This window comes from Dysidea avara, chromosome 13 (assembly GCF_963678975.1).
Source record: "Dysidea avara chromosome 13, odDysAvar1.4, whole genome shotgun sequence".
In the NCBI taxonomy this organism is placed as follows: domain Eukaryota; kingdom Metazoa; phylum Porifera; class Demospongiae; order Dictyoceratida; family Dysideidae; genus Dysidea; species Dysidea avara.
The window spans coordinates 7,415,908-7,439,002 of NC_089284.1; the positions used below are offsets into that span (position 1 = coordinate 7,415,908).

General features: G+C 37.0%; 2 protein-coding genes across 2 annotated transcripts in view; one reads left to right on the top strand and one right to left on the bottom strand.

Moving 5' to 3' along the window:
- Positions 1-23,095, top strand: part of LOC136242483 (intermembrane lipid transfer protein VPS13D-like) — a 120,354-nt gene that overhangs the window by 93,521 nt on the left and 3,738 nt on the right. The window lies entirely within an intron of this gene.
- On the bottom strand, positions 1,342-23,066 carry LOC136242537 (uncharacterized). The gene is made up of 9 exons (XM_066033981.1): positions 22,813-23,066; positions 19,282-19,316; positions 18,991-19,006; positions 9,657-9,691; positions 9,366-9,381; positions 7,273-7,313; positions 2,314-2,676; positions 1,865-2,266; positions 1,342-1,820 (listed from the first exon to the last, which is right to left on the bottom strand). Exons 1-9 carry the CDS (start codon positions 22,850-22,852, stop codon positions 1,455-1,457), a joined length of 1,314 nt encoding a protein of 437 aa, XP_065890053.1. The 5' UTR covers positions 22,853-23,066; the 3' UTR covers positions 1,342-1,454.

Below are 23,095 nucleotides of genomic sequence, written 5' to 3' on the forward strand. Positions count from 1 at the left end.
GGTGGATATGTACGCTGAAGTTCTCATACACTTCAAATTTTCAGCTTTAAGATCAGACCTTCAGTGCTGGTCTCTGTAAAGTGTAATAATAATAATAATCAAGATACTCTAATACAACAGTCACATACTTTAATAAAACAGTTGTACACGGACTACATGCATTGTAAAGCAATTAGCTATAGGATTTTATGCATACTATGTTCACTTATTTAGCAACATCATTTACCCACATGTATTTTTGTTACAGCTTATAGCCAGAGTTTTAGGAAAGAGCTATGTAATGCATGTGTTGTCAGGTAACAGTGACTGCCTGCCCTTGTGCTTTTTGAAAGACCTCTGATAATAAACTGTCGCCATGAATCAACTTTGTCTGGCCTAATGTTACAAATTTTTGTCATCTCACAATCATGAGCTATTAAAATTAACTGTGTAAATGTTGCATGATTGTTTATAAACATAAATTTGTCTGTGAGAAAAACTGTATAATTACACCAATAGAAAGTTCAATCTTATACCAGTTAAGAATTTATCAATATCTTTGGTTCTTTGCAGAGGAGGTTGTAGGGGATAACAGGAACTCCAAGGCAAGGCTTTGCAGTCCATTTTCTATCAAGACTTCAGCTTGTCCATGCACAGCTAGATGTGTTTAGCTGTAGTATAATTAATGGAAGTGTCTATTTAACTTGATCCCAACTGGGACACATGGCCATGATACATATTGTACTATAGTAGTGATCACAAATACTTATAGTTTGTACTGGTGCTACATTCCCTATCACTCACGGAGGTCGGATCCATAGTACGTCAACCCTCTCTGTTTACCAACAAGATGGATGGTGATGTGTGTGTGTGTTGCATTTAAGAAAGAGATGAGGATATGCATCTTCCCTTAGTGACCATTGCCTCTACTGATATTCCTCTTAGCTCAGCCATCAAGATTAGATTAGATTATCAATTCATGTAAAAAGACACAAAAGGTAAAGCCTACAAACGTGCTCCCATTACAGTGACATACATAAGGCACAGAAACATGACACATAACAATACCTATACAAGAACAAGACACAAATAAACCAAGTCAGTTAGTTAAACAGAAAATGATGAAGTGCCAGCTACTGAATCAGTTATTTGTAAAACCTCTGCAGGTACTGAGATCCAAAGGAATGAAGAATTTATTTACAAAATGAATAACGATATGCTGAAGATGATGTAACAAGTGACAGGATCTAGTACGGTTGCTTAAAAAACCGGCTTAAGATGTAAATTAATTGGGATGGAGTCCAAGTCGGTCACTCTATTTAACTCACACCGAAGTGTCTTTAATCTATACAAGTGACTATATAATCAGTCAATCTGTATTTATATGAATAACCAGATGTGTGTGTGTAACTATAATATAAGACTTACAAATCTTTTTGTACAGCAAGTTAAGCAGCAGCTGTTATACATATGTGTTATAATTTGGACTTCATCAGGTTCACATGTTTCTGGTGTCTTGGTATATTCTTCCCAGTGTCCTGAAGGAGCTCCATGTAATCTTGCAAGCCCTTCACTCCTTTCTGGGGGAGGATGACCTTGTAAAGAATTGCTATCTTCTCCTCTGGACTCTGTTTCTCTCTCAACCAGTAGTACTCACTGGTGATAATCACCTGTTTCTTCAACATTGGTAGGAGTAGCTTGTTGATACTTCTACTGAGGTTGACTACAGCATCTGGGAGTGACTCTGAGTAGATCACAGGTACACCAGAGTCTTGTGTACCATCCACAACCCCATGATCATGGAGGTCTGATGCAACACTCTCAATCCACTTTACCTTGTCCTGAAACAAAACATAACAACAGTGTTCATATAACAATTCCTTACCACAGTCTTAGAAAGACAGGTGAACTGCAGTTTGGATGTCATCAGGTTCAAGTGTTCCTGATGACTTGGTATCCTCCTCCCAGTGTCCTGAAGGACCTTCATGAAACCTTTCAAACCTTCCACTCCTTTCTGGGGTAGAATCATGTAAAGATCCTCCACCTTCTCCTCATGGTAGAAGATTCCACCATGGAAGAATTGACGTAGCCCAAAGTACTCACTGATGGAGACAAGATCCTCTTTGAACATTGGTAGGAGTAGCTTGTTGATAGTCTGACTGAGGTTGACCACAGCATCTGGGAGTGACTCTGAGTAGATCACGGGTACTATGGCTTCCTTTGCATCCTCTTCATTTCTGTACTGATGAAGAACTGAGTCAGCACTCTTGATCTGTTTTAGCTTGGCCTATAGTTCACTATTTTAGTACATAGTATCACTCAATAAACACTTACTGATAAAGTTCTTGTAAGTTCTGCATGATGGTCCAGATGACTAGGTGTGACCCATCCAGTATCAAACAAGATGTCCATGAACTTCTTCAACCCTATCATTCCCTTCTTAGGTAACATCTTGGTGTAGAGTCTTGTGATCTTCTCTTCTCCAGTGAAGATCCCCAGTAGTTCATTGGCTTCCTCACTGGTGATCACTCCATTCTGATACAGTAGTGGACGTATCTCATCAATTGAGAGGTCATGTTTAGCCGCTGGTAGTGTTTCCTTGAGCACTTGAGTCAACACCTCTTGTTTTTGGTCAGGAGTTAATTTCTGGAGCTCCACAAATGCTTTACGTTGCTCACAAGTAAGTTCATCTATCTGCTGTTATACAATACATATGTGCATATAAGTGCACAGTCAGACATAGACTTCCCAGGAGCACATTTAGATTCCTCACATGGGATTTACATATGTGGGAAGATAAAATATATACGCTGTGGCAAACAATTGATACAGCATCGTATTGTGTCAAATTAGCATTTACTTTTACTACTATACATGTCATACCTTTACACTCCAACAAAACAACTAGTTTCAACTATATTATTTACCTGCATTATATCTTGCTTTACCACTTTTTATTGCTTGAATCCCTATTTCATTTTTATAATTTATATTTTAAAATACACTAGTGCTCTAATAGAACTTAAATTCATTTCACAGAACCATCATACCACAATTCAGTACTAATGATCACGATAATTATATAGTTAATTTGTTGTATTTTCAAGGATGGATTCAGTACCTTTGATTCAGAAGTAATAGAGTTTGTTGTTGTTAGTATTTCATGTGTGTATAACAATCCATAAGAAGGGTTGTAACCAAAAAAGACTATGTTTGAACTGCCAAGGTATTCATTTGTGCTCCTTGTAAGCTATATTACACTTCGAAGAAGGGATTCCTCAAAAACCCTTGGAAACCCCCTCCCTAGCCACACCCTTGGAATCCTTGGATAATATATGAATGAATGGGTGCTCTACTCATGCATATTCTAAGGGGATTTCACTGGTTTCTGGAAGCCAGTCAATTTTTTTGAGATTGAACAAATAATTAAAATGATCAACAAACTTTAAGCCTAGAATAATGTATTTAACTACTTGGATGGTTCTATCTAATCAAAAACAGCCAAGCTGTAAAAAAAGAGTGTAGCCCCCAAAAAGGCTATGGTGAAAAAAGATGTGAAATCTAAGGTGGCGGCCAAGAAATGGCTGTGATGGTAGGTTAATGGTAAAAATTTTAATGATGACAATTCAAGTGAATTTAGTGCCGGTTTGTCTTGGCACAAAACTCATCTGTATTGTCGCTATTAAAATTTTTACCATTAACCTACCATCACAGCCATTTCTTGGCCGCCACCTTGGATTTCACATCTTTTTTCACCATAGCTTTTTTGGGGGCGGCACTCTTTTTTTTACAGCTTGGCTGTTTTGGATTAGATATCACTTCTTTTTGTATACCCTATGGCCAGTTTTGGGTTTTTTTTAACCTATCTTTTTTTTCTTTACCACAGGAAGAAGAAAAAGAAATTAATCATAATCAAGATTTAAAGCAGATTTTTAATACTTCAACTATTTTTGATTTATCAGTAATATTATACAAATTACATATATTTATTACATGCTAATTATTCCTACAGGATAACTTGTTTGCAGCTGATCTCTCTGCTGAGTGACTTGAAATATAGCTGAACTCTCTACAGGATGGTTTCTTTGTAGCTGAACTCTCTACAAGGTAACTTCTTCTAGCTGAACTCTCCACAGGGTGACTTGTTTCTAGCTGATCTCTCTACAGGATGACTTGTTTCTAACTGAACTCTTTACAGGGTGATCTGTTCGTAGCTGAACTCTCTACATGATGGTTTCTTTGTAGCTGATCTCTCTACAGGGTGACTTGTTTCTAGCTGATCTCTCTATAGGATGATTTGTTTCTAGCTGAACTCTCTACAGGGTGATCTGTTTGTAGCTGAACTCTCTACATGGTGGTTTCTTTGTAGCTGAACTCTCTACAAGATAACTTCTATCTGATCTCTCTACAGGGTGATTTGTTTGTAGCTGAGCTTTCTACAGGATGACTTGTTTCTAGCTGAACTCTCTACAGGGTGATCTGTTTGTAGCTGAACTCTCTACATGATGGTTTCTTTGTAGCTGAACTCTTTACAAAGGTAACTTCTATCTGATCTCTCTACAGGGTGATTTGTTTGTAGCTGAGCTCTCTACAGGATGACTTGTTTCTAGCTGAACTCTCTACAGGGTGATCTGTTTGTAGCTGAACTCTCTACATGATGGTTTCCTTGTAGCTGAACTCTTTAGAAAGGTAACTTCTATCTGATCTCTCTACAGGGTGATTTGTTTGTAGCTGAGCTCTCTACAGGATGACTTGTTTCTAGCTGAACTCTCTACAGGGTGATCTGTTTGTAGCTGAGCTCTCTACAGGATGACTTGTTTGTAGCTGAGCTCTCTACAGGATGACTTGTTTATAGCTGAACTCTCTACAAGGTTTGCAAAATGTGCAAAATGAAGAAAAAAAAGAAAAATTAAAACGAAATTTTGGTTGCTTGTATCTCGGAAATGGCTGGAGCGATTTTCTTCAAATCTGATTCTTCTGTACTACTGCCAGAACTTTCTATGATGATTATTCCAGCTACATACTGATTTTCAGCTCATTGCTCTAAGCAGTTTGCCTGGTAGGCGTGAAAACTAATATTTTTTTTATTCATAAAAATCGATCACGTAATTGTGACACAGGTTGGGTTTTGTGTCATATCTCCATGGTCTTTATCTCGATTCCTTTCAAACCATAAAAAGGCACTCCTACAATGGTTACTCCATCTACACAGCAATTTTCAACTCATTTCTCCAAGGGGTTTACTCTGTGGACGTGACAGAAGTTCGACCTTGTTTTACACAAATAATTGATCATAACTCTGTGATTATTCATCGGATTCCTACCAAAGTTAGTACTGAGATTTGCCTTAATGTGCCCTTTAAGTGTGCCAAATTTCAGCCCGATTGGAGCACACATTTGTGTTTTGTGGCAGAGTTTGCGAAGTGTGCGAAATGAAGAAAATAATGAGGAAATTAAAACAAAATTTTGGTTGCTCGTATCTTGGAAATAGCTCGAGCGATTTTCTTTGAATTTGGTATGTAGACTCCCCTACCTGGCCGGCACTTCTGTAGCAAATTTGATTCCAATCAGATAAGGGATCACAGAGCTACATAGGTATGAAAATCACATTTTCTTTCTTCCTGTTAATATACTCACGGTGTGGCACGCCAGCTTCTTGGGCCGCACGATACACTACCATGTGTCTTGGTTAGTAATCAAATTAACATCTTTTGCACTTCAAGCACATTAAGCACCTCTAAAAGTAATTATCATTCTTGATTTCACAACTTCTGTAACTGCTAGATAAGGTAATAAATCTCTCTGTATGCATGAGCAGATTCTACATTTTAGCAATAGTTCACAATATATATACTGAGGAGAGTATCCTACTCTCATATACCCCTGTAGAAGGACGTATCGTGAAGTTATGACATAGCGCTTCCAAGTTCACCTGTTTTTCCTTGTATAACTAATGATGTCATTAGTTGAACATGATATTGATTGAATGCGTGCCTAACAACATCACTAGCAACCAAATTACCTCCAGCTCTACGCGTTTCTCACTAAACTACAATCATTCCTTCATGGGTTAAGACCGCTTCATAGGCTTTTCTTGCTAGGTCATTCACAAATACGATTATCCTGAGTGTCATGAGTATGAAATGGTACTAACAATTCTTGCACTTTTACAGCTGCTCGCATGTCACCAACCACAACATCTTGTTGTTACGTTATAGCTTCACAATACACCCTTCTACAGGGCTAAATGAGACTAGGATACTCTCCTCAGTATATATATTATGAACTCTTGATTTTAGGGTGATTTTCACCCATAGTAAACTAAAATAAACTATATAGTAGGTTCTAACTAATTCCAATATCACTGTATGGACCCCTCCCCTACCCCAAAATTGGAAACCAGTCAGCAATTTTTCTAGAACCGCCCTGGCTCTACTACTAATAAGATCAATTTGAGTTTCATCTCTTGTTTTACTACATTTTATCACTTGGAGCCCTACTTCATTTTAAAAATTGCACTAGTTGGTTGTTTTTGTATATATACCATAAGCAGGGGCGGATCCAGGAGCTGGCAAGGGGAGGGGCACAAACAGGCTAAGTTGTAGGTGGTTGGGGACTTGAGAGCCAGATTCTCTTGTTAGTTTCAGCATTTTTTAAGCAGCAAATAATCACCTCTTAGTAGCGTCTCACTGTTGGTTTTGGCCTTTGCAGATGGTTGTGAAGTCTTAAAAACTGTTTAGAAGTCTTAAACAACAGCAACACGATAATTATTTTTAGAGATGCTTAGTACGCACGAAGGTGCTGGGTTACTATTTCACAGCTAGCTTGACTTTAGTTTGCTTTGGTTTCAGGTGAATTTGTAATAAATGCTAGTAAAATGTGCATATTTTCATGAGTTTTATAAACTGATCTTAGCTTGACATAAAGTTTAGCATTTTAATCAGAAGTATGGCTCCTCCACAAGGTGGAGAGGGGGGCATTTGCCCCAAATTCCCCATCCTGGATCCGCCATTGATAAGGGTGCACTGTATTAGAGTATCTCGAGTCAGCCACAATTTAATATTTTCACATTTATAAATACAGCTAAGTAGTGTCCATTACATGATGGATAAATAACAAACTCATATACATACATAAAAGTGTGATGATGACCTAGTACATTAATATTTCCAACAATTACTCCACATTTCTCACAACACCAGCCTATTTCATGTACAATACAATTACACTAATAGGAAAGTAACAAGTTGACAACTTCACAACAATTGACAATACATGTACACTATGACATACCTTTTGTTGTTGTTGTTCTTCTTCTCTTAACCTCTCCATCTCTAAACATGACAAACAAACAACAACATAATAAAGGTCACATATACAGTGGATCATCAGTTATCAAATGTATCATCATCTAATTATTAGCGACAGTACAGTTGACTGTTCTATTAGACTATTATATTAGCTAATGTGTGTTCTATTAGAGTATAGGTACATTGTATATATTCTCAATTTGAACACTAACAACAAAACAATAACTAGAAACTTATGTAGGAAACATGTGTCTGAAGAGTGACTACTAGAAATGTCAAACACAACTTTCAAATGTACAACATAAACTTATTGAAAGTACTCACTGACCACAATTTTAAACTAAACACTCCCTACTAATTATTCTACCTATGAAGATAACATGTTTCAATGACATACATCAATCAAACAATATCAAATACACTGATATACTTGTTTCCTTCACTATACTGATCTTCACAACAGTGGTCAGATCAGAGGAAGGAACACTATAACATGTCACTGACAAGCACGGGTGGTACCATAATTTTACTGACTAGGGTCTGACTACAAAATATTGTAACAATTGCTTTATACAATGGACAAACTCAACATGTGACAAATACTACACATTGGTCTATGTGTAGTTGATGGTATAGGAAGTTACACAGCCTACACAACACTTATTGTACAGCAATGATGCTTCTGACACAAAACCAAAATAATTTTTAACAAAATTATCTCATGAGTGCATGTGTATCTTATGATGTTGACTGGTTTCCAGAAACCTGTGAAGCCATCCTAAACTTTACTTGATGACAAGTGAGATTATAATCATCTGTAACTCTGTGCTACATTCAACTATGTGTTGGTTTAGGAAACATTTCTGACATTTCAGTTGTTATTACCTCCAAAGTTACTATAAACCAAATTTTGATAATCACAAGCAAATGCGTGTGTTATAAAAGATCACATGATCCACACCAGATCACATGATCACAACATAGTCAATTAACAGTTGGTATACCATATTTTTTAGGTTGCTTGTGAAAATGTAGAAAAAACGTGATCAAACACGTAACCCGTGATACAAATATCTCGAGCTAGTTTGTAGATAACAGTTTGTCAGCAAAACCTGATGTACTGTAAGATAATCTTTATATGATAGACAACATACTAGAGGTGTACCGATAATCGGATCAGCTAAAATATCGGCCACCGATATGATAATTTTTACCAACATCGGTATCGGTACAGAACACTAGGAGGACCGATATTACTACCGATATTTATACAGTAGCAATAGTTTGTACATAAACGGATTATATATTGGTTTTCTACATTATCCATGTGGCTGTTTAGTGCTGTGGCTTACTGTTCACTCTACCAACAAGCGCTATGCTACAAGATGCCATATATAAACACACGCGATTCTAGTGTTTGTTGCTGCATGGAAGCTTATCTCAGTCTTTAGCAGTTATATAGTACCTTTGTAATAAAAAAGGAGTCACAAGAAAAAAGGAGTCACCAAGGAAACTTGCTGTACCAGCCTTCGCACAAGCCATTAATTAAAATGAGGAGTAATGGAGAAATATCCGTTTAAGGCTTCATGGGAGTATATATACATAAAATGTTTGTGGGTGCCTAATTGTCTGGATTGCACAATAGAAAACCAAGCCACTACCACTACAGGCATAGAGTGAGCAATGAATATATGCACATGTTGTTGTAGAGTAGGTAATTTACATTTTTACATAGATCATCTATTACTTTACTTTTGTTTTTAATGCAAATATCAGATCGGTTATCGGCTTCTTTTGGTGGCATCAACATTGGATATCAGTATATGCCAAAAACCCATATCGGTACACCTCTACAACATACACGAATTTTCATCAGAACTTCATTTTAAATAATGTGCACACGATTACGCTTTGTTTTTACACTTCACAAACAACCTGAAAAATATGGTAAGTGTGTATTGTTGTGTACTGGACTGGCTAGTTCACCTACCATATTTGGTCATTCTGACAAACATTTTCCATAACAACATAATACTTACTAAAACAACAACAAACTTACTACTTCACTTACTGTACCTTTTCTGAAACAATCCTACACAAACACAACCATACATCACATCTATTGTGTAGGACAATATTATGTGTATTAGTAGTGTCCATTACATGATGGATAAATAACAAACTCATATACATACATAAAAGTGTGATGATGACCTAGTACATTAATATTTCCAACAATTACTCCACATTTCTCACAACACCAGCCTATTTCATGTACAATACAATTACACTAATAAGAATGTACACAAAAACTGATTAAGGTGAAATAATCAACACAATAGCCAAACAACATACACTATAACATACCCGGAATGATATCCTAGTGTTGGATATGTTCAAACCTACAAATAACAACACAAGTATAGTGACATTTACACATTATTTCTGTGGACTGTAAAATGATGTGATTGTATCATGACAGTGATGGTGACAAGATGATTAAATGACTGAAAATGTAAAATGATTATATAATATGTCACACACTATAACCTTCCCTCAATGTTCTACAGTGGAGGGTTTGGGAATAATGGAAATGGAAAGTGGTAATAAAAATTATAATAACTACTACACCTGTATACACATGTACATTAATGGAAGTAGAATAAATAAATGAATAACAGTCCAAAATATTTAACTTAGTGCCCACTTCTATGAAAAGACCACTCTTTAAAGTGACAATTGTTGTAGCTATATTAGGCCTGCGTCAAATATGCCAGCATAATAGGCTGGAGGATAATGCTGGCATATTACGTGGATATTTCCAACTATGGAGCTTAATTCCATGAAATAGGTCAATACTCCCTAATAGAACAGTCAGTGGAAACTTTAAACTGCAATAGAACACTCAAATGCATTGTACATAGCTCCATAATCAATACTCTCTAATAGAACAGTCATTTATAGTGAAATACTCTAATAGAGCATTCACTGATTAAAATGTCCCATGATAATTGTCACAAATGTTGCTAACTTAGGAGGATAATAGGAACACTGAAAGACCATAATAGGTGAACATTTTGGGAAATTCCTGAAAGTATTTTGGGCAAAATTTTGTGCACATTTAACTCAGGTCTAAGCTATTATACTACATCAGCTTAATTTATGTTTCATGCAACTTTTTATGTTTACCCTCTAGTAGTGGCTAAGCAGGTTAATAAATAAATTTTATTTCAGCTGTAATTGAGTATATATGACTGCTATATTAGAGTATATCTTGATGTGTTTATAGGTGAAGGAACTAACGATCTGCTGAAATAAGCTCCATTTCCCTCCCCTTGCTAGTACACCTGTTTACTGTTTGCACTTTTAAAGAGTCTATAACCATATTAGTACTGTTTTTAAGAGATCACATGATTTATATTTATTTTTGGGTTTGCCAAAATAGTGACCCACTGCATCTGTGAAACACAACATTAATTTGTCATGGTCATGTACTAGTTTAATGGATAAAGTTCCAAATGATGAAATGTTACTCTGTACAGTACTTTGTGTACAACTGAACTGATGTGTAGGACAGTACAACCTCATGGATTGAGTTATACAGTACTAGTGACTACTTAACAAACAACCTATTATTGGATACAGTGGAATGACCCTGTAAAGGACACTGTACATTTAACAGGACAGTTTCTGAGGTCTTTATAGACCTTTACCAATGTAATTTTACCCCTGAAAAGGGGCAACCTCTTTATAACAGTAAAACCCATTTGATCCCAAAGTGTCTGTTACAATAGAGGTTCCACTGTATTACAAAACATGATAAAAATATCAGGACACATGATAGTGTGTCATGAGGCCAAGGAAGCTGGTGCACCACACTGTGGGCATATTGACAGGAAGAAAGAAAACGGCATTCTCACACATGCACCAGCCACTCCAGAAAACGGCATTCTCCATGACTCCTTCTCCAAAGCACACCATTTTTGTATTATAGCTGTCCACCAGGTAGGGTAGGCCACACAGAAAAATTGATTAAATTTGCACCAGCCACTTATGGGATTTGGACATACAAATTTTTCTTCACTTTTCTTCTTAAGCCATAGGGGGTCTACTGGGGCTTCAATTTTTTTTGCAAAAAAAAATGTTATAAATTGCCAACGTGCAACTTGATTGCTGCAAACTTTGGTGCAAAAACATACAAAGGTGAATTGATGTATTAAGTTTGCTATGAATCTGTTAATATCCACAACATTTATTTATCATGAACAAAGGATAAACCGAGAATGGTACATAGGCTGATCATCGTAGCAGTGTCTTTTGATGGTTTGAAAAACCACAGAGTTACAGCTACAGAGTTATAAAGCAAAAACTAAACAAGTGTAAAATAATGTGATCGAGATACTCTAATAGAGCAGTCCACCACGGGGTAAATAAAAATGCACAAAAAATGAAGAAAAAAACTTACCAGGATGCAAACCTGACATAGCACAAGCCTAAATTTTACAGTATAAAGATTACAAAGGGGAAAATACTTGTGTAACATTTTAACATTCCATACATTTTCAAAATGCTTCGACCTTTGTGAAGAAAGATTCTAATGGTTAAAACCTGCACATTATCGTATTCACCGACTCAAGAGGAGTAAAGTCATTGCAATAAACCAACCAAAATGTAACATGAACAGTTATGTCAAATGTATGTAGGTGAACATGAACAGTAAACAGTGATTTCTGAGACATGAACAGTGATTTCTGAGACTAGCACCATGAACAGTGATTTCTGAGACTAACATGAACAGTGATTTCTGAGACTAGCACCATGAACAGTATGTAGGTGGTCAACATTTTTGCAGTGAAGAGGGTGATACGGGGAAAACCCAGCAATGAAATTAGCCTATTCATGGTGCTAGTCTCATCATCGTATTCGTGAGTTACAACCATTTTACTAAGTGTCTGTACTTTATTTTCCCTATGTGTGTGGACATTACAGCAGTGTTAATGGATATATGTAGTTAAGGTGGAGTATATAAAACACTACAGAAATCACCACAAATGAACTACACCTAGAGCTTAACTTTGCCAATAGTATAGACCAACTGTTCATCACTGAAAGCTGTCTCCATGAAGTGTGCAGAATGGTTTGTTTTAAACAAGAATTTATTGTCTGTAATGTAGCGTGAATCATCAGTTATATGTAACACTTTCACACCTCAGATCAAAGGAATTCCAGAGTATACATTTGCCATGTATACCTTTCACAGGGAGACAACTAAATGTACATCGATGTACAATTGACATGTATCCCGGGAAAGTAGTTGCACTTCAAAAGAGTAAGCCACTTTCATCAAATCAAGCATAGCCTTGATGTGGATGGGATAAGGTGGTACTACCTTGTTTGTTTTATAAAGGTTCAGACTGAAATCGATTAAGGGAATAAATTATTGCTCACATGACTATTATTATGAATCACCACAAGAAGCACTCAGATGAAGGAGTTTCAGGTTTCTTGTCATTCTACAAGTTAAGAAACATTAGTTAATGGTGACAACTAGTCTGATAGTGTATTACAAGCATTTTGGCATGTTTCCAAATACTGACCAGTATTGAAGTGACTACCCCTTGTTACTCGAGAATAGCCAAGTGCTACACTGGGACGTGCGGCACCATTTCTCTCTTTTAATGCGGTATGCGTGGGTTCATCAGTCATAATAATTTTATTTTACATAAGTATACAGAAAAATTTGGAATTTTCAATGACCATAGCACATTGATAAAAAGTACTGAAACAAGCTGGAGTGGTGCACAATATTAAATCACAGTAAAACAGTCATATCCTGTTACGAGGGTGATATCATTGTTATTACATGAGTCCGAGGCGGAGCTGAGGACGGGTGTAATAACAATGATATCATCTGAGTATACGAGATATAACTATTTTATATCCCAGTGTGCGGGAGTGCGCAGAAGTTTACAGATAGTAAATTAAGTTCCGGTTTGAGTTCCTGTCACTGTGCTCAAGATTTCGTCTGAATTGTGTGGAGATTCTATTTCGTAGCTACAAGAGAGACCTTACATACTGCCTACAAACTGTAGCGAAGGGCGGTGTTACGAAGCAGTGGTTACAGGTACGATTCGCCTTCGTCAGAAGTTGGTATGGTGGTGTTGCGTAGTGTGCAAGAGAAAAATAAAGACCAACAAGTGGCTACCGTAGTCCGAGATAGAACGATGAAGCTAGAGGAAGTTAGTTCTTCACCATAGTGACTATTGGGAGTGATTACTGGAGCAAAAATTGTCACAGACTATTCTTGACATTTGTTAAACTATTGTATTGGTAACTTGTAGTGTTACTGTGTAAAGGATAAACAGTTTTCTTGTATGATTTAGCTGGTTTAAGTGCTGTATTGGTGTGTTTTGTATCGATATTTCCTTATTTGGCTCTTTGTTCCATTGGTAAACAATGCCATTTGCGGTTATTATGATGTCACGAACGAGACTGAGTGGCTCCCCAACAGGGTTATAAGTTAGTTATCATTGGGTGATAACGTACAGTAGCAGTGCCACTCTGTCTAGCTGTATGGTAGTTATAACCCAGCACGGCGCTTTGATACTCCCACGCACTGGGATTTAAGAAGTGATATACCCCTACTGTGCATTCCCATTATGGTATCTTGAGCACAGTAAGGGGATATAATACTTCTTATTGTTTTGATGTCGTGCACTACTCCAGCTTGTTCAGTACTTTTTATCGATGTGCTATGGTGCCTACTCTAGTTGAAAATTCCAAATTTTTCCGTGTACTTGTTTGTTAACTTTCTTTTGTAAACAATTATTATGACTGGTGAACCCACGCATACTGCATCTGCTGAAATGGCGCTATGTGCCCCAGCAATCATCTGAAAAAGTGAAGTATTCATTACGTTTCGTTGTCAGCTATGTTCAACCTGTTACACAGCATTTCAGATCAAGAACTGTTTGAAAAGCGCTTCTGCAATACTGAAAGTGCTGTGCACCACAGTTATATCAATTATATCGTCTGAAAAGTGAAGTATCCATTATGCTTCGTTGTCGGCTATGTTCAACCCATTACACAGCAGTACGAATCAAGAACTGTTTGAAAATCACCTCTGCTATCAAAATACACTGTAGCCACTATGAAAAATACGGACGATTTCCATTTTGAAGGGAAGCCATCACGTGCTATCACCAAATCAAGACTTTCCCTGTCAGCAAAGATGAATGGGACACAAAGGAGAACACTGGTAAGTCCATGAAGAATGCATTGTATGTACTGTGGGATGCCAAAAGGCACCTCTCGGGCCGAAGCAAAGTTGAACAGTGAAAAATCAAGCCCGTAGCCTTAGCCGTTATCAAGTTACACTTGTCTGAAGGCATCAGTCAGTTAGTTATTCAGTCAGTAGAAAATTCTGTTAAATATATATATTTTTAGATTTCGTAGCAACTTGTTGAAAGAGTTTTGGGTCGATCTGAAAGCTTGTTTGGGCTTAGTTTTACCTAACCAATACTACTTCATCGTCGTCATGGAAAATTGAGGCTGGTTTTTGGGTGATGTTATTTTGTGGGCCACACCTACTCCTTTGTGGTCCCTACTATACAGTGCTATCGTACCGTATGAAAAAAAGAAGTACACCAAAAATTGGAATTTTCAACTAGAGTAGGGACCATAGCACATTGATAAAAAGGACTGAAACAAGCTGGAGTAGTGCACAATATTAAATCAGAGTAAAACAATAAGAAGGATTTACAAGCTGAAATATGCTGGTGAAAATAAAAAGGTTGTTGTTCATTTGTTATGTTATTCTTACTTAGTAGTATTGCTTCGCTGCTGGAAGAAACAGGGCCATTAAACTCCTGGCTTGTACCTCAGAGTTAACCCAGTTCTCTATATTCCTGTTCTTGAATTGACTATTAATATAAGTAACTCACTCCATATAGTGATTTTCCCTAGTCTTTCTTCATTTGTGCACAATCACAAAAAGTTTCATTTTCTTGCAATGGATGCCATTGATTTTTGCCTCAAAAATATGGTGTCTGGTAACCGTTACTGACTTGAAATGACATAAACGGTTACTCTCTATACACACTGTTTCACAATTTTCAATTAGTGTTTATTCTAGGGCAGTTAGGAGGAACTTCCCCACTAAAAATCTCAGACTTACCCCCTAAAATTGTGAGCGACAATTGGCAATGCACGGTATACTGGTTTTAAAATGGCACACAAAACTGTCAAAAATGCAATCTTAGGATGGTATAATTTTAATTTTTTTCCTAGCGTACACATAGCTATGACTCAACTTTCAAAATGGTCCTTAAATCCAATCTCAGAACGTGTAATCTTTAAAAACTTCTAAGCCAGTTTGCCTTTAAATATATAGCATGCACAGCCAGCAAAAATACCCCGTTTCAGATTTAATGTAAAAGGCTTGTTAATATTCCTTGTTTTGAGACTGGGCCAGGCCCTATAGCTGAGCAACAATGCTGATGCACCAAACTCAATGCTGAGCCTATGGGATGCCAATAGGCTATGGATGCACCTTACCAACCATAGGCTCTGGCTTCAAAAATCAACAATCATGACACAGCCTAGCTTGACTAACTAGTAACTATTTTAACTTTTGTATAAGGTTGTGAGCTTGGATACATGTAGCTAGCCATTGTATAGACTTCACCCCCAAATTCCTGATTTCCCCCAAAGGAGAAATCCTAGAGTAGACACTGATTTCAGTAAATGAACCTGTATGCTGCAGACTATCACCAATCTATATAGCTCCTAAAATCTGTTGACTTAGAACAACATTGTTATGCACACACAAATTAAAGAAAGATCTGACCATGCAAGATATACACTTGGCTGGTATCTAGATAGCCTGCAGATCGCATCACACCAGGGGGCTGGAATTTGTCAGCCCTTTTAGGTATTTGCTTTACTTTAGGATGCTTAACTCAATGATTTTTTCTTAGGCTTCTTTAGTGATCACTTCATACGGGTTCTGCCTGCTGTGTAAACTGGTAAATTTGACAATAAATAGAAAAGGGATTCTTTGATGATACCCAGCCTCCCATACTTCACATGATGGGATAGACACTACCAGGCTAGGGAATTACTGTCCTCAGTAACCTTGCCTGTAATTGAATGAAAATGGATATCATAAAAAATGACCCAAAACTGCATATTCGCTGCAGTGGAACGTCATTTAACCCTTCAAACCCGGTAAGCCTATATTTAGGCTTTGACGCATACCTCCGTACAAACTACAATAACTTTGCAAATATTAATAACAAATTTGAAATTTTCAACTTTTCAACTAGAGTAGGGACTATAGCATATTGATAAAAAGTACTGAAAAAAGCTGGAGTAGTGCACAATATTAAATCACAGTCACACTGTATAATCTTCGTAAATGTGTGAAGTGTTATATCCCTACTGTGCTCAAGATACCATAAGGAAGAGCACAGTAGGGGTATAACACTTTACATTAAAATCGTTCAAATTGTTCATCAGTGTGGACTCAACATGTGACATATACTACACATTGGTCTATGTGTAGTAGGGTTGGGTGGTACTGGTAGTTTCTACTTGCGATTATTGCAATAAGGTAACCATGCGATAATTACAATTATTGCCATGTCAAGTAGTAACACCAGCACACAGAGAACATGTATTTCAAACGGTATTGCTGCATTTTCAAAATAGTTGTGGTACTCAGTATTGCACAGCATAATATTACGTACAGGCGATAATATTGAATATTTCCTAACTCTACTGCATAGTTGATGGTATAGGAAGTTACACAGCCCAACACTTATTGTAGAGCAACGATGCTTCTGACACAAAACCAAAACAATTTTTAACAAAATTATCTCATGAGTGCATGTGTATCTTATGATGTTGACTGGTTTCCAAAAACCTGTGAAGCCATCCTAAACTTTACTTGATGACAAATGAGATTATAATCATCTGTAACTCTGTGCTACATTCAACTATGTGTTGGTCTAGGAAACATTTCTGACATTTCAGTTTTTACTACCTCCAAAGTTACTATAAACCAAATTTTGATAATCACAAGCAAATGTGTGTATTATAAAAGATCACATGATCCACACCAGATCACATGATCACAACATAGTCAATTAACAGTTCGTATACCATATTTTTTAGGTTGTTTGTGAAATGTAGAACAAAAAACGTGATCAAACACGTAACCCGTGATACGAATATCTCGAGCTAGTTTGTAGATAACAGTTTGTCAGCAAACCTGATGTACTGTAAGATAATCTTTATATGATAGACAACATACTAGAGGTGTACCGATAATCGGATCAGCTAAAATATCGGCCACCGATATGGTAATTTTTACCAACATCGGTATCGGTACAGAACACTAGGAGGACCAATATTACTACCGATATTTATACAGTAGCAATAGTTTGTACATAAACGGATTATATATTGGTTTTCTACATTATCCATGTGGCTGTTTAGTGCTGTGGCTTACTGTTCACTCTACCAACAAGCGCTATGCTACAAGATGCCATATATAAACACACACGATTCTAGTGTTTGTTGCTGCATGGAAGCTTATCTCAGTCTTTAGCAGTTATATAGTACCTTTGTAATAAAAAAGGAGTCACAGGAAAAAAGGAGTCACCAAGGAAACTTGTTGTACCAGCCTTCGCACTAGGGTTCCACCGATACAGAAAAATAACTACCGATCCGATACCGATACCTAGAAGCAAATTTTCACCGATACAGATACCGATACCGATAATTGCTATACAATTTACAATCATCTCAAGCTGGCTATGTGTGACTGTTGTAGTAGAATATATTATTGTGCAGTGACTGTTCTATTAGAGTATTTCGATCTTTTTCATGCAAACATAGTAAGTAACAGTTGCTTGATGTTTAGCAAAGCAATTCTTGCACCTTTTATGCTAAAATAATACTCAACACTATTTCCAACTTGTTATACCTCACGTTTTGCTAGCATAGGATTTATGATGATAGTTATGGTTATGACGATTGGCGCGAGTGGCTATTAATCGGTATCGGAATACCTGAATAACCGATACCGATCGATACGAAAAGCCCAATATCGGCTCCGATACGATACCGATCCGATTATCGGTGGAACACTACTTCGCACAAGCCATTAATTAAAATGAGGAGTAATGGAGAAATATCCATTTAAGGCTTCATGGGAGTATATATACATAAAATGTTTGTGGGTGCCTAATTGTCTGGATTGCACAATAGAAAACCAAGCCACTACCACTACAGGCATAGAGTGAGCAATGAATATATGCACATGTTGCTGTAGAGTAGGTAATTTACAATTTTACATAGATCATCTATTACTTTTGTTTTTTAATGCAAATATCAGATCGGTTATCGGCTTCTTTTGGTGGCACCAACATTGGATATCAGTATATGCCAAAAACCCATATCGGTACACCTCTACAATATACACGAATTTTCATCAGAACTTCATTTTAAATAATGTGCACACGATTACGCTTTGTTTTTATGCTTCACAAACAACCTGAAAAATATGGTAAGTGTGTATTGTTGTGTACTGGACTGGCTAGTTCACCTACCATATTTGGTCATTCTCACAAACATTTTCCATAACAACATAATACTTACTAAAACAACAACAAACTTACTACTTCACTTACTGTACCTTTTCTCCAATTATACTACACAAACACAACCATACATCACATCTATTGTGTAGGACAATATTATGTGTATTAGTAGTGTCCATTACATGATGGATAAATAACAAACTCATATACATACATAAAAGTGTGATGATGACCTAGTACATTAATATTTCCAACAATTACTCCACATTTCTCACAACACCAGCCTATTTCATGTACAATACAATTACACTAATAAGAATGTACACAAAAACTGATTAAGGTGAAATAATCAACACAATAGCCAAACAACATACACTATAACATACCCGGAATGATATCCTAGTGTTGGATATGTTCAAACCTACAAATAACAACACAAGTATAGTGACATTTACACATTATTTCTGTGGACTGTAAAATGATGTGATTGTATCATGACAGTGATGGTGACAAGATGATTAAATGACTGAAAATGTAAAATGGTACCGAGAATGGTACATAGGCTGATCATCGTAGCAGTGTCTTTTGATGGATTGAAATACAACAGAGTTACAGCTACAGAGTTATAAAGCAAAAACTAAACAAGTGTAAAATAATGGGATTGAGATACTCTAATAGAGCAGTTCACCACGGGGTAAATAAAAATGCACATAAAATGTAGAAAAAAAACTTACCAGGATGCAAACCTGACATAGCACAAGCCTAAATTTTACAGTATAAAGATTACAAAGGGGAAAATACTTGTGTAACATTTTAACATTCCATACATTTTCAAAATATTTCGACCTTTGTGAAGAAAGATTCTAATGGTTAAAACCTGTATATCATGGTATTCACCTACTCAGGAGGAGTAAAGTCATTGCAATAAACCAACCAAAAACGTAACATGAACAGTTATGTCAAAGTGGTAGTAGGTGGTCAACAATGAAGAGGGTGATACGGGGAAAACCCAGCAATGAAATTAGCCTATTCATGGTGCTAGTCTCATCATCGTATTCGTGAGTTACAACCATTTTACTAAGTGCCTGTACTTTATTTTCCCTATGTGTGTGGACATTACAGCAGTGTTAATGGATATACGTAGTTAAGGTGGAGTATATAAAACAGTACAGAAATCACCACAAATGAACTACACCTAGAGCTTAACTTTGCCAACAGTATAGACCAACTGTTCATCACTGAAAGGCGTCTCCATGAAGTGCGCAGAATGGTTTGTTTTAAACAAGAATTTATTGTCTGTAATGTAGCATGGATCACCAGTCATATGTAATATTTTCACACCTCAGATCAAAGGAATTCCAGAGTATACATTTGCCATGTATACCTCTTCACAGGGAGACAACTAAATGTACATCAATGTACAATTGAGATGTATCATGGGAAAGTGGTTGCACTTCAAAAGAGTAAGCTACTTTCATCAAATCAAGCATAGCCTTGATGTGGATGGGATATGGTGGTACTACACTGTTTGTTTTATAAAGGTTCAGACTGAACTCGATTATGGGAATAAATTATTGCTCACATGACTATTATTATGAATCATCACAAGAAACACTCAGATGAAGGAGTTTCAGGTTTAATGGTGACAACTAGTCTTATAGCGTATTACAAGCATTTTGGCATGTTTCCAAATACTGACTACATCCACATTACAGATAACACAAGTTAACCACTCTGTAACAAAGCTTACCCCTTTAGGCCTTTAGTATACATTGTAATCAATCTTTTAATAAATGTGATAGCATTAAAAGATTCATCCAACTTGACTTTTTTCCATTATATCTTTAGGGCTGGTCCATTCATTATAACAAACGTAGCTACAACATTACGTGCTGTTTTGTCATAATCAAAATTTTCAGGCATGCATATAAAATGAATCCAGCGGTTATACCTGTATTGGCATGGGTGATTACTCACCTGGACAGGCTATTAGCCTGAAACAGAAGTGTTACATATTAGCTGTTACATATTAGCTGTAACATGGGCACTTGGGATTTGCCTGATATGTCCACAGTCCTCGGGATTTAGGCATACATATCAGGCAAATTCCTTATTCCCATGTAAATTTTACTGAGATCTACAGAGTAGAAAAGGTACATGGTGTTGGAGAATGTATGTAATAGGTGGAGGAAATTGGTAATCAATAAGTTCGATGTTTAGAAGTCTCTTCATAAATTTTTTGGATAGTAAATAAAATTCAAGTTTGGCACTACCTCCTGGTGACAATACAAGGTTGATATGACTTTCCTGGTGGTATTTACAGAGCAGGGTATGAATTGTGTTCCATAATTGGTCACTTACACTACCTATGAGTCAAACAATGGTCACAATAAACTTAACAAGATGACCTATAATGAGGTCATTATATACACAACATAATTGTATAGGGACCTAATTGACATGTAAGTGGTCACTATGATGAGGTTGTCTTATCAATGAAGCCATACATGAAGTAAACTATAGATTGGGACCGGGTAAAGAGGTAAACTCTAAAATGACGTTCCACTGTAGCGAATATGCAGTTGTGGTCATCCTTAAATTTTCTGCTGTCTATTTACAGACAAGGTTACTGAGGGACAGTAACTTGTTCCCAAGTGTCTACCCCATCATGTGAAGAATGGGAGCGCCGCTGACCCTATTTTAGACACCTATAAGTGCCCTGAATAATAGGATCTGGTCTGTCTAGCATTAAGGACTTGTGCCACTGTTACTGAAAACTGGTGCGTCCAATCAAATCACAGTATTGCCAATTAAATACATTGTGGCAGCACAACATGAGTAAATACTGGGATGAAAGTCACAAAACAAAAGCTGCATGAGTTCATTTTGTGTCAGGGTGAATATACCAGGGACGATTTTCCATTTAACATTCATGAGTAATATAATAGACGCCTTCCCTTGGAAAGTAGAAACATCGCCTCCATAGCCTAAACTTTAACCACCCATAGAAAGTAATTCATTGAAATCCCCAAAGCATCCGTCATGATTGGATTCTTTGCTATTCGTGATCTCTTAATATGGTTGTTAACACGAGCTGCTACAGCTGCAGTGTAATTATGCATTCCTAAGCACAAGTCCTGAATGCTAAACAGACCAGACTCTATTTTTCGGGGCACTTATAAATGCCTAAAATAGGGTCGGTGGTGCCAGACTAGATGGGAGGGTGGGTATCATCAAATAATCCTTTTCCTATTTATTGTCAAATTTACCAGTTTAGCAATGCATGGAGGTTTACACAGCAGGCAAAACCTGTACGAAGTGATCACCAAAGAAGTCTGTGCATCTTTAATTTTGAAACATTGTTGTTCTGAGTCAACAGATTGTGGGAGCTACTATACAGTGTGGCTTCTGATTTGTGATAGTCTGCAGCATACAGGTTCATAGTGAAACAGTGTGTATAATGTTCTCACTAAAATACAAGCCTGTATGCTGCAGTGGCTGAGAACAACAGTCTCAGCATGTATGTTTCACCAGACATATTCTTTCCCTGCGCACACAAACATTGGGAAGCAGCCTGGCTACTCGAGAATAGCCAAGTGCCACACTCAGTGGTCAAGCCAAGCAGGCCACTTAGCTAGTAGGGAAATGCCGTAGAGAGCGTTCTTTACTGACCAGTTTGGCACTGCCACCATTGAAGAACAATACACTACTCTGTGATGCTTAAGTAGTTTAAGTACTAGGGGGAGCAACAACCTCTATCAATCCTTTAATAACGAGGTACGCTACATGCATGGAAACCAACAGTAATGTCAAGATTTTTGGTTCGAAGTAGTCTACACAATAATAAAATTTCTGACTAGGAAGGCGATTGTAAACTACACACTGCATACTAGTCTACACACTGAACAATCATTTACCAGGCTCCTGGGTGATTGGCTCTGTTTCCATCTCCTCCATGTTCAGGATGTTGTTTCATCAATTTGCAGCTGCGGAAGCCACACGGCACTTAATTTGCTGTGTTTTGTAAATTTAGGCCCATACAATAATTATTGAAGCTCAACCACGCGGAGAAGTTACTCCACTTTTATTACTAAGAAACAAACCACCGAAGGTTGGACTGAGTATTTATAGGACACCTCGAACTTTGCCAATCCCCAAACACCACGAGATTACGTAGTTATCATTAATGGTCTGTGGAAT